General features: G+C 36.5%; 1 protein-coding gene across 1 annotated transcript in view; it reads right to left on the bottom strand.

Moving 5' to 3' along the window:
- Positions 1–2,030: 2,030 nt before the first annotated feature.
- draxin (dorsal inhibitory axon guidance protein) overlaps positions 2,031–12,255 on the bottom strand; it is a 46,562-nt gene continuing 36,337 nt past the window's right edge. Inside the window, exons 5-7 of the mRNA XM_002937523.5 lie at positions 7,138–7,215; positions 6,510–6,599; positions 2,031–4,089 (exon numbers count right to left, since the gene is read on the bottom strand). Coding sequence (XP_002937569.2) covers positions 3,977–4,089; positions 6,510–6,599; positions 7,138–7,215 — 281 coding nt within the window. The 3' untranslated portion in view covers positions 2,031–3,976. The remainder of the gene's footprint in view (positions 4,090–6,509; positions 6,600–7,137; positions 7,216–12,255) is intronic.

The raw sequence follows: 12,255 nt of genomic DNA, 5'->3' as shown, positions 1-12,255 counted from the left end.
CATCGGCTCCTTGGCTGTACATACTTGTACCTTTATTGCACACTTTTATTTTATTTAATATTTGTAGGGAACACAGGTTAAAAAATTGTTATTTGTATATGACAATAAAACTTAAAACTTATATTAATCCATCCCCTAAATTCTATATGGCCTCTCCTCCCCTGTGGATAGCACAGCAACCCCCAGCACATAATTATCTTAGGGACCCCGTGACAACCATTTCCAAATGCTAACATAATCCCCACCAGGTTCACCTTCCACCGGCAGTATAGGGCAGGCAGAGTATGGTACACACAGGCAGCATAGGGCATGCATTTATTTCATTGGAAGCGCATAAAAATAAAAAATATAGTGCAGATCAATGGGATAATGAATGATCTTAACACCACACGTGCTTAATGATGTACTGATTAAAACGTGTTGACCCAACTCCGTGGTAAATGAGATATAATAAATGCTCACCAGAACACCATAAACTAGAGCATATAGGTCCAACCCAACGGGGCAATTGATTGGAGGGGGGTCAATTGCCCCGTTGGTTTGGACCTATATGCTCTAGTTTATGGTGTTCTGGTGAGCATTTATTATATCTCATTTACCACGGAGTTGGGTCAACACGTTTTAATCAGTACATCATTAAGCACGTGTGGTGTTAAGATCATTCATTATCCCATTGATCTGCACTATATTTTTGTTTTTTGTTTTTTATTCTTATGCGCTTCCAATGAAATAAATGCATGCACTTTCTGAGGCTCATCTAAAGGGGAGCTGACACCAAGAGGAGGCAGCACGTGACTACAGTCTTCAGCACACTGAACATTCAATTTACACACGGATTCCACATCAAGAAGCGCTTGGGTTTGAGTGTTTTTCACTCTTAAATAACACAGCATAGGGCAGGCAGAGTATGGCACACACAGACAGGGTAGAACAAGCAGAGTATGGTACACAAGGGGGCATGAAGCAGGAATAGTATGGCACACACAAGGGGCAGAGGGCAGGCAGATTATGGCACACCCTTACAACATAGGGCAGGCAGAGTATGGCACACACAGGCAGCATAGGGCAGGCAGTTTATAACTAACTGTTATAAACTAATTTCAAAATCTCAGCTTTCAATCTTTTATTGTATGTCCACCTCTATTCCTAAGGCATACAGGTGGCACAGGCAATTACTTTCACTTTTTGTTCTGCACTTTTGTTCTGTCACTGCCTTCATCACATCCCCCCTCACTCCTCACTGCCTAGCATCATGTCCCCTTGAGGGCATCCATTCCAATTAGAAGGAATTACTCTTAGTACAAGACATGTTGATCCAGAGAGAGGGGGAAGAAATTTTTCCCCCTCTGAGGTAAATTAGACAAGTTTAAGAAGGAATTTTGTTTTGCTTTTCTCTGGATCAAATAGCAGTTAGGCAGGTTTTATATAGACATAAAAGGTTGATCTTGATGGATGTGTGCCTTTTTTCAACCTAACTTACTGTGTTACTGTTCTGGTGCATAAACAACATTTTGGGATGATGATGCATAGCTTGCCTTAATAACATTGTCCACAAAATGATGCCTGTTTGCTTGCTGTGATTATACACAAGATGTTAATAATTTAGTATTCACTGTTAATGTGTGTCTCTGTATATATATATATATATAATACCTGAGTGAGGATTACTTTATCTGTGTGTATATATATATATATATATACACACAGATAAAGTGATCCTCACTCAGGTATTATATCTACAAATATGTGCTTTATTAAGGGAGACTATAAAACACATTTATTGTTTATAAAAGACCTCCGAGTGTGGACCTCTATATCTGTAAGCTAAATTGATTGTGGCACTGCACGGAGGCTGCGTTACACTGATTATACATGAGTTCTAGCCTACCTTGATTGTATATATATATATATATATATATATATATATATAGACACACACAAACATACACCACAACATTACATGCAAGATATACTTAGGCCAATACATTATTATTATAGGCCTTTGTGTATTTGACACAAGGAAAAAGCAGTTATTCCAATTTCATTATTTATTTACAGTGAAAAAAATATTACACATATTAAATGTACTTCACAGGCAAAACTGCCCTGCTGGCAAAGCTCTACAGTAAATGCAGGTCCAGCACTACAAGATAATAGTAAGGCATATTTCTAACTAAGAACCCTCTAAAATATCTAATTATTCATACATTAATGCTGGATTTCCATGGCCTCTTTCTGTTTATTACAGTATCTGAGACCCTGTTTGCAAAGCCTGATTGCTAAAGTCTGCAATATACTACTTTAGAACAGGATAATTAAAACAATAACATTTTACAATGAGGTGATACATACATGGAGAGCCAAATTAAGAGATAAATGCATAGATATGACCATTTGGATTTTGTAAATCTGACTGTTCATTGATTACATATTGGCCAACAACTTACACTGCCAATTTTTTGCCGTATCTCAACTGGATAGTGATTTGAACATTTATTCAGACTAGCACCACCCAAATACACAGAACATAGTTTATTACTATTGTTGAAATGGCATCTTCTTTACATCATGTTTGAGCTGCAAAAGTACAATTATAGGTCTTAAACCAATTTAGCTTTTGGCTATAGACATATTATACACAGCAGCTCCTTGTTCTTAGATTAGATAGGTTCTCTAAATAGGCTGATATCTTTGTACTAATCATACATATGAATGTATGTCGGTGCTAAGGAAGCAGAATAGATTAAAAAATGAAAGGAAATTAAAATCCTTACAACTGGACTGTGTTTAGAGTATTATAACATTATTCACTGTAAGTATTATGACTCACACAGTGAAATTAAAATAGATATTAGGAATCACTTACAATGTGTACAAGGTGCAAAGTACACATACAAACAAAATTGAGTTGCTGGTGCTATATAAAAGAACAGCAGCACATGGCTATTCCCTATCATTCCCCTTCATTATGCACCATTCAAAATCCACAATAAAGGAGGGCCGTGGAGACTCAATTTTGCTGCAGTAAGTAAGGCCTCAGACTGATGCTGATAAAGAGCATCAGGGCTAAGGTGGAAATTGTATATGCTACAACAAGTGGAATAAAAAATGTTCTAAATATAATAAATTAAAAATGTTGTACTATTTTTTGAAATAACCAAGGCACTCTTTACTATTCCCCTCAAAGCAATACGGTTATAGAATTTTTAAAGGAACTATTGTGAAAATATAAATTTAATGTGTGCTTCTTCTTATGGCAATAAAGAACTTTCTAAAAATAATTAAGTAAGTAATGAAATAATAAAATTACTCTTTACTATTCCCCTCTCAGCAATCAGTCTCTAATCATGCAGCTTTTTGTCAGCTATTTTCAAAATTTTTTCAATAAAAACACTTTTTCTTTTGTATCAAGTCCCTGTGAGTGCGGCACTCTTTATTATTATATATATATCATTTCTTATTGTCATGAGAGGAAGCTCACATTAAATTTTAATTTTAAAATTGAATTTTTTTGTGATAGTTCCCTAACATCTTAGGGTGGGTTTTCTGTACAGTGATTACGTGTACCTGTTAGCACCAACAGGGACCAGAGTGCTTTGTGTGTGTGCACAGTTGTGTGCTCCTTAGCACCTCAGTACTTGCACAAATATTAAATGAGTCCTATTGTAAAATATATTTTTTAATACACAGCTACATTTGTTACAGGTATTGGTGTATTTAAACTGGCTATGTCTGAAATTGATAATGTTTACATCTCTAATTATTTTTGGCAGGTTAATTAACCTAAATTTCTTTATTGGTTAACTGCTTTATATGTATAATACCAATAAAATCCAATCCAAATCCAAATCCAATTAAGCCTAACTACAGTTTCAGCTGCTGTAATAGAAGATAATCTTAGACTGTTTGACACTCCTCCGTAAAATAAGACCAAGTTTATAAATACTGTAGAGTTGACAGACACACTTTATATACTTTATATAGAAATAAATGATCCTTGATCTTTATTTATAGTTTCTGGATCCACACATCGTCCTTTCCGTCTAGTCACTCTTTGATTCCGGTGGAATTTGGCATAACAGCGAAGACCTGAACGGGATAAAGGAACAAACATTCCAAATACATTTTAGATGTGACAGACAGACAGTTATTTTTAGCTATTAAACTAACAAAACTGGACCTTTATTAAAACAGTACAGACTTAAAGGGAAACTATACCCCATATAATGTAGATCTCTATAAAAATATATCACATAAAGCAGCTCATATGAAGAACCCTGCTTTTTCTAAATAAATAAATAATTATTTATTTATTTATTATAAATATATTTTTTTTAGTAGTATGTGCCATTGGGTAATCCTAAATAAAAAATTGCCATTTTAAGAATTAAGGGCCGCCTCCTGGATCATAGGATTCACAGTGCGCACAAACAAACCAAAGGTCCAATTAATGTACAGAGTTCTGACTTTTGCTTCCACACTTCTTCTTGTTACAGTTAGAGCTGCATTATAGGTTGGATCTACTTGTCCTCAAGCATCTGGATTCGTGAGATAGCCCAAAACCAATAGGATGTCAGCTCAAAATCTGACACAGGGGTCCAGTTTTTATATGTCACACTTATCTGCGGCCATCTAAACTTGCACATCAGAAAATGAGACATTTTCATTAAAGCCAGGGCTGGAACTAGGGGTAGGCAGAAAGGGCACAAGGCTGGGGGGCACTAGGTACATACCTCTTATGTCTGCATATACCTAGTTCAGGGTCCTATAAGATTTGTTTCCACTTCAGCAATCGGTTCCCTTGGGCACACCCTTTTGTAAGCCCTGTGCTGACAAGTTGTTGTGCACAAGCCCAAAAAGTAAGAAATTGCTTTGGGAAATCTTGGAAAGATGATGGTGCAACACTGGGAGGCCTATTTATTAATTTTGGTGGTTGAAAAAAACACTACTTTTTTTTTTTTTTTTACAGAACTGCATTTCTTTTCCATGACAACAGTGACAGAATATTCACAGTCACGTTTTTTTCACACAGTTTAATTAATTTTTGAATAAGGAAAATTTTTATAAAACAATTACATAAGGTTGTTAGAGACACTTTTTAAGCTTTACCAGCCGTTTTCTGACAACTCTTCAATTTTTCTTCACTAAGTTCTGACTGTTCAAGGATTCAGAAAATACCTGTGCATATTTTAGCGTTTATCAAATCGAGGAACGCCAACTCAATTTTTGTTACATTTGCCCCGTAAAGGCATATTTACTCGATGTGACTCCTTTCTCCTTGTCCAGTTCGACCAAAGTTTGCCTTAATATGTCAGGTGTATTTTCACAGTGACATTAGATATGTACTAAAAATCATAAATATTCTGTTGCAAGGAGAATGTGCTGAAAGTTTGCTGGTGTAAATTCTCTGCAAAACCTCACCAATGTATTTTTCCCATACAATTGTAGTGGTGAGAGTTTTATGCAATAAAGAAATGACATATGTGATATATTAGCATGGAGGATATCACATAGATTATGAGATGCTAAAGTGGGTGCTCTGTCTTTGTAATAGTAGTTCACCAGTCTGAAACTGGTGAGATACCTCCTTCCTTGTACTCTTGTTATACTGTACTGGCAAAGTTTCACACTGGAGAAATTACACATGGCAAAAAGATGTAAATTGCTTATGTTGTGGCATATTTAATTTTTTGTGAAAATACTCCCAATATTAGTAAATATGCCTGTTGGTGAGTAGGATCCCTGGACAAGTGAGATTTGTAGTGAACAGGAGCACTAGTCCTGAGAAAAAAGTTAGCAATTTTTTACACTGGGGGGTACCTAACATAATGGCACATCCTTTGTCTTTAAAAAGCAGATCACCATAGGCTGGGACAAGTATATCTAGTATATTTTAATTATACGGCTATGCAGCACTAAAGAAACCATTTATTACAATATTATAGTAATTAAGTGTTGGGAACAGTGCAAGTAATTAAAGAAATAACCAGAAATAAAGATTTATTAAAGTTAAAATTGTTCAATTTGGAAACATTTTATCAAAGCTTTCCCAGCAGAAACACTTTCCCTGAGAGTCAGTAAAATGCTAATGAATTGATCTATTAATAAAACCTGAATAGGCACTTTGACCCATCCGAATCCCTAGTTTCTGGTATGTAGGGAGAAAAAGTGAATTTTTAAAATTCTTTATAGACACTGAAACTGGTATACTGTGTCCGATTGTAAAGGGTTGACTACCTTAGCAACCAGAAAGCAGTTTAGTGTGATCTGGTGTCTGATCTGCTTCCAAATTCCTCTTTCAAATAATCTTTGTGAATATAATATTATTCAATTAAGCATTCCAGTCATTTGACCTATCACTGTGATATATATATATATATATATATATATATATATATATATATACTGTAGCTGAATATTTATGTCACACTGTATTTTTAAAGATGGAAAAGCTTCATTTAAAAAAAAAAAAAAAAATACTGCCCATTTGACATAGGCAGGCTGCATACCTTCAGTACACATACAGTCATCGTAACACTTATTGTTAAGTCCTCGGTTGTTTGGTTTGCAGAGGTGTTCTCGTAAGTCACAGCAAGATCCTGTTAAAATGTATACAATAATGCACTGACATTAATTCTCCACTGTAAAACTAATTTGACCTTAAAGGGAAATATGTTTAGAAGCAAGCTTATTTTCACTCTATTTTGTGAGCATTATTTATATGCATATTTTTCATATTTCAAATGTTTGGGGGCTTCCATACTTACATTAAAAAAAGACAACATTTTTTTATGAAACATTGCCTTGGGGTTTTTGTTTTACACATTGTAAAATGCTTGCCCATGGATTTTTTTTAGAGTAATACTCCTTTTTGGGGTGTATTATGGGGTTCTATCGCAAAGTCAGAACAGAGCATGTCAATATCAGATGAACAGTTTCACCTGCAGACAATATTGCATTAGCATGATCACATAAAGTAATTCTACAGTTTTTTTCTTGAGTGACTTTCAATGAATTATCACAAAAAAATTACTTCTAGGCCCCACTCCATCACACCATCTGTAGATGCAGATATTGATACCACCCCCAGTAGATGAATGCTTATATTTGACTTGTTTTTGACACACATATTGTTACCTGGAAGACAGTCAAGATGGTGATCACATGGTTCTTCAACTGACAAAGTTGCATTATTTGGATTCTCCTTGTTTTTACCTGTTATAAAAAAACACAACTAAATGTGTTACTGTAGAAAATACTATCACTTAAAATGCAATCTCAGTATACTAAGCGCAGAACCACCATCTCCCTGTTTATAGGGCAGAGAGGGTGTGAGTACAATGACAATGTTTTTTAAATAAAAAGAATAAGTAAAATACATTTCCAGTGCAAGCCCTATTTATCTACAATGTTTTAGCGGTGTACATAAGTGTCTACCATCCCTTGAAAGGGCAATGACACATGTAAGGGTTCATTTAGGACTGCTAGCACAATTGAGGTAGGGCAAATTTTGACTGTGTAAAAAATCCAAGGTACATACAGTTCCATAAAGTTGTACTCGGCAACACTCTGTCCTTCTAACCTCCTGTTCTGAATCGAGTGCAGTTGCGCCTATTGATTCATGGGAACCCGGGAGCTACCGCCACTTCCACCTCCAAACCAGATGATAGCTCCAGGGTTCCCACTGTGCCTTGCATCAATCACAGCAGCACAGTTGTGTGGAAGGAAGCAAATGCAGCAAATGATGCCAACCAGACTTTAAAAATTTGCAACACAATTGCATCCAATTTGTGTCAAAGTGCAAGCAAAATTGTAGTAATTTTACCACACTGGATGCAATTGCTTCGGGTGCAACTCCCTCTGGTAACTAATAATTGCACTTTGCTTACTGCATTTGTGGTCGTTATTGCCCCTCTAGTGTCTTGTTCATTTAACAATGCATTGTGCTGAGTAAATAACAAAACCTATCTAGCATAGTTTAAGTCCCCTTTGGCTGGTTACTCTACTTTGATGCCCAAGTTATTTTATTGTAAGATAAGAGCAGCTTAGGTTGAGCTAGTAACATTTAAATAGGAACAATAAAATAAAATGCACAAGTTAAATAATTACATATTCAGACCTTAATATTTCCATCAGGGATGTTACAAGGAAAGCAAAATCTGATGCTATTGTGGCCTTATGTAATGTGGCCAGCTGCTTACCCAATGCCTAAGGACTGAAATCCACTGCCAACATATGCAAAATTGCTGCCACTCTAGCAGTGATATGGAATGAAAATGTATGTAAAGACCAAATCCCTTTTTTTGTAAATTGTTTTTAAAGGAGAAAGAAAGGCAAAAACTAAGTAAGCTTTATCAGAAAGGTCTATGTAAATACAGCCATAAGCACTCACAAAAACGCTGCACTGACTTCTCTGAAAAAAGATTAGTTGTGTCTGTAATTCCTGTGCCAGAGACATGCAGCTTTCTTCTCTCTGCTCTTTCCTGCTCCCCCCTCCCTCAAGAATGCTAAGAACTCACTCCCCCCCTTAGGAATGTGGATCTGAGCCAATTAGCAGGAAGCTGACTCATAGGGGCACATTTACTAATCCACGAACGTCTGAAAAGCGTCCAAATGCGTTTTTTCCGTAATGATCGGTATTTTGTGATTTTTTTGTAAATTGTCGCGACTTTTTTGTAGCCGTTACGACTTTTTCGTAAATTGTCGTGACTTTTTCGTAGCCGTTACAACTTGCGCGAATTGTCGCAACTTTTTCATAGCCGTCGCGCCGAGTACGAAAGTTTCGGATTCATTCAAGCTTCAGTATCGTGACTTTCCTAGGGCCAGGTTGGAGCTGCAGAGTGCCATTGAGTCCTATGGGAGGCTTCCAAAATCATGCAAAGTCTGAAAGGTTTGCCCGCCGTTTACGAGCGCTCAATACGAAAAAGTCACAACAATATACGAGCAAATCGTAACGGCTACGAAAAAGTCACGACAATTCACGGAAGTCGTAACGGCTACAAAAAAGTCGCGACAATTTACGAAAAAAGTCGTAACGGCGACGAAAAAAATCGAAAAAAAATACGAAAAAGTCGCAAAATGTTCGTTTCCAATCCTAATTTTTCCCATTCGGATTTGGATTTGTGGATTAGTAAATGTGCCCCATAGTCTTACTAACTGAGCATGTTCAGTTTGGTCTGCATGTCTGTGGAGGAGTGAGTCATTATGGGAACATTCTTTACACAGCTCAGCGTTTTTTCTTCCTGTTTGGCTTCAGATCTTCTGAACAGGTAAAATATGGGGAGACTTAAGGGCACTATTGAGACAACTGAAGGTATGCCTGCAGCTTGAGATTAACTCTTTACTAGCCTTTCCTTCTCCTTTAAGGATAATTAGGTATATATGTGGGAACTGTTTATGAAGCACAGCTCTTAATGTTATCCTAAGATTCTTTTGGTTAATTAATATTTAATGTGTATAGACATTGGCTCAGTTTTTAATATTCGTATATTGAATTCAAAGGCCCTTAGGAAAGCATATTTTTCATGCTAGGTTAGACTATTAAGCCAGCTATAAATATCTGAAAGGGTTCTGTGGGAGTCAGATTGTTTTAAGAATTAGACTTATATCGAGTCAATGGACTTTTTGTTTTGCTATTATGTTGTGTCTTATGATTTTATGGGTTGATTATATTGTTAGAATGGAAACAAGACACTATTTTGGGTATATAATGGTGGGCTATATGTGGACTATGTATGCTATTTAGTTTTTTCATTGTCCTGGCAGAGCATCCATGAAAAAAGAGACTCCTTGCATTCCCTCTTTGCCTTCTGCTGTTAAGCTTCAGATTTTATTGAGATTGTGACCACATTCAAGAAAATGAAGTACATTAAGACACATCAGTGACACATATTTTATTTGTTTCTTTATTACCTGCTATATACATATATGACTACATATTCCTCAGCACTTACAAAGAATGAAGATCAATCAGTCCTTGCCCGTATCCCAATCACATTCAATTTATTTTGATGATATTTTGAGTGTTGTCTGTGTTGACTCTTGGTGCTGGCGTGATAAGGAAATAGGACTTGCAAGTCAGCAGGGGCACACTAAATCCAACGATGATGTTTGAAGGCACAGTGTGATTGCATAAGAGACATTGAGGCCGATTCACTAAAGGTCGATAAAGTTTATTGCATGGTTTTTTGAGTTAAAAAGCATGCGATAAATAAGTACTGATTCATCAAAGTCCTTTGACATGCGAAAATCCACATATTGCATGCATTACCGCAATGTGTTATTTTAAATGCATTGCAGTAATTATCGAATGGAAAGAATACTAACGCATGATTCACAAAGCACATGAAGCATTAAACACGCTAAATATCACGAGAAGCTGTGCAAATACTAACACCTACTTGGGGGAGGCAGTTCTTAAAGAACATTGCGCCTCGTCAGCGTTTGGCAACACAACATGGACTTTGCAGTCGGATTTTTCTTGCCTTGTGAAGAAGAGGATGCAGGAAAAGGTGATGTACCGTGTTAGCCAGTCAAAAATGTTTACAGGGTAACCCTTTTGAAATAAAAAATAACAAAAGTGGTATAAAGGTGATACCTTTATTGGCTAACTAAGATAATCATAGCAAGCTGAACATTTTAGTTCTTTTTTCAAGCTGATTATCAAATATGTGATCGTCCTAGAGTGATGCATCCTACAGTTTTCAGGGAAAGATCAACTCTAGAGGGATTTATCAGTGAAGTCAGTTATATTGAGGTGCTATAGGATAAATAGAGCAGCAATCTATGGCCTGTATGAAGTACTGGAGCCTTATCTGCAGCCACTAACACACAGAAGCCATGCTGTTCCTGGCACTGTCAAACTTCTGTGCTGGGGTTGTGAAAATCCACTTCTGATGCCTGGACAAGTCAGGTGGCAGCCTGATGTACAGCCCCAGTAACGTGGCACAAATTGTAATAGCCTTTGCTGTACTGCACAATATTGCCAATCCTCCGTCATGGATTACCTAGGTTTGTGGCTGATGACCTAGATGACCCATATATCGTGTAAAAAGTGCAGATGACAGAGGCAATCGATGACGGGGAGAAATCCTAAACAATTGCTTTGCGTGTAAGTACCTACAATCTTTACTACAATAAAAAACAAACACAAAACAACATCTCAAACAATACTCTTTTTATTTCCTGTGAAAATAGTTGCACACTTTTAAAAAAAATGCTCATTGATTTTATTAAGCTCAGCAGTAGTGAGTGGCAATATGCCACATTTCTGCATTCACAGTAACTATGATTCGTTAAGCACTTAAGGCTCATGTCCCTTGGAGCGGGTGAGTCCCCCCCTCCCACAACAAATAGTAAAAACAGAAATGTTTAATTACATAGCACTAGAATCACATAGGACTAATGTTTGCATCGGTCTTGCATTATCATTAACAATAAACCTCTTTTCCATTTCAGGAGATTGTTGTGGTTCTCTGTGGAGTTGTCTTGCTGACTTTACAACCCACTGACCTTTTTGATGTTGTTGGAAAAAAATGATATATTTTTGCCAATCTTCTCAATGATGATCATCATGACATGAAACATACAACTTCATTGACAATAATGTAATTCTGTTATTTCGGGACATTACAAAGTTCGTGTGAAGAAAACATTTTTACAAGGACCACCTCCAGTTCCAGACTTAAACAAAATATAAGAATGCTTTTATTGTGTTGGCTACAATAAGCAATCCCATCACAACGTAGTGACTTTTTGCTAATCATTGTTGCCCAAATGAATCCTTTTCTTCCCAGTGTAATCAATAGAATACTAAGGCATTCTCTGACACTTACCCTACTAAACTACTGCAACTTGCTACTAACTGGCCTCACTCCCATCCCTCTCCCTTATATTCTGTATAACTGTACTGTGAAGTTCCTCACTTTTCAGCTTCACGTGCTTCCTCTGGATGATAATCTTTATATGTATCTTCAATGTCAGACAATTGTGGGCTGCTAATGTAGCAAGGCCTCTCATCCTCACTGTTGGCCAAATGTGAAGGTGCACATATGTTTTTTTTGTTTTTGTTTTGAGTTTGTGTTGTGTCATATTTACTAACATCTGAACTGTCACTGCTCTCATTAACATGAATAGGTACTTAAATTTTCAATGAACATTTACTAACACTTGCATGTTTGGTGGTTTGGGCTAAATCTCTGATCTAGAAGTTGCTTTGTTCCTTTCTGTTTTCAATTGTGTGTTTTGTGTATTGTG

Source organism: Xenopus tropicalis, chromosome 7 (assembly GCF_000004195.4).
Source record: "Xenopus tropicalis strain Nigerian chromosome 7, UCB_Xtro_10.0, whole genome shotgun sequence".
Taxonomy (NCBI): domain Eukaryota; kingdom Metazoa; phylum Chordata; class Amphibia; order Anura; family Pipidae; genus Xenopus; species Xenopus tropicalis.
This window is presented reverse-complemented; position numbering and strand designations above follow the sequence as displayed.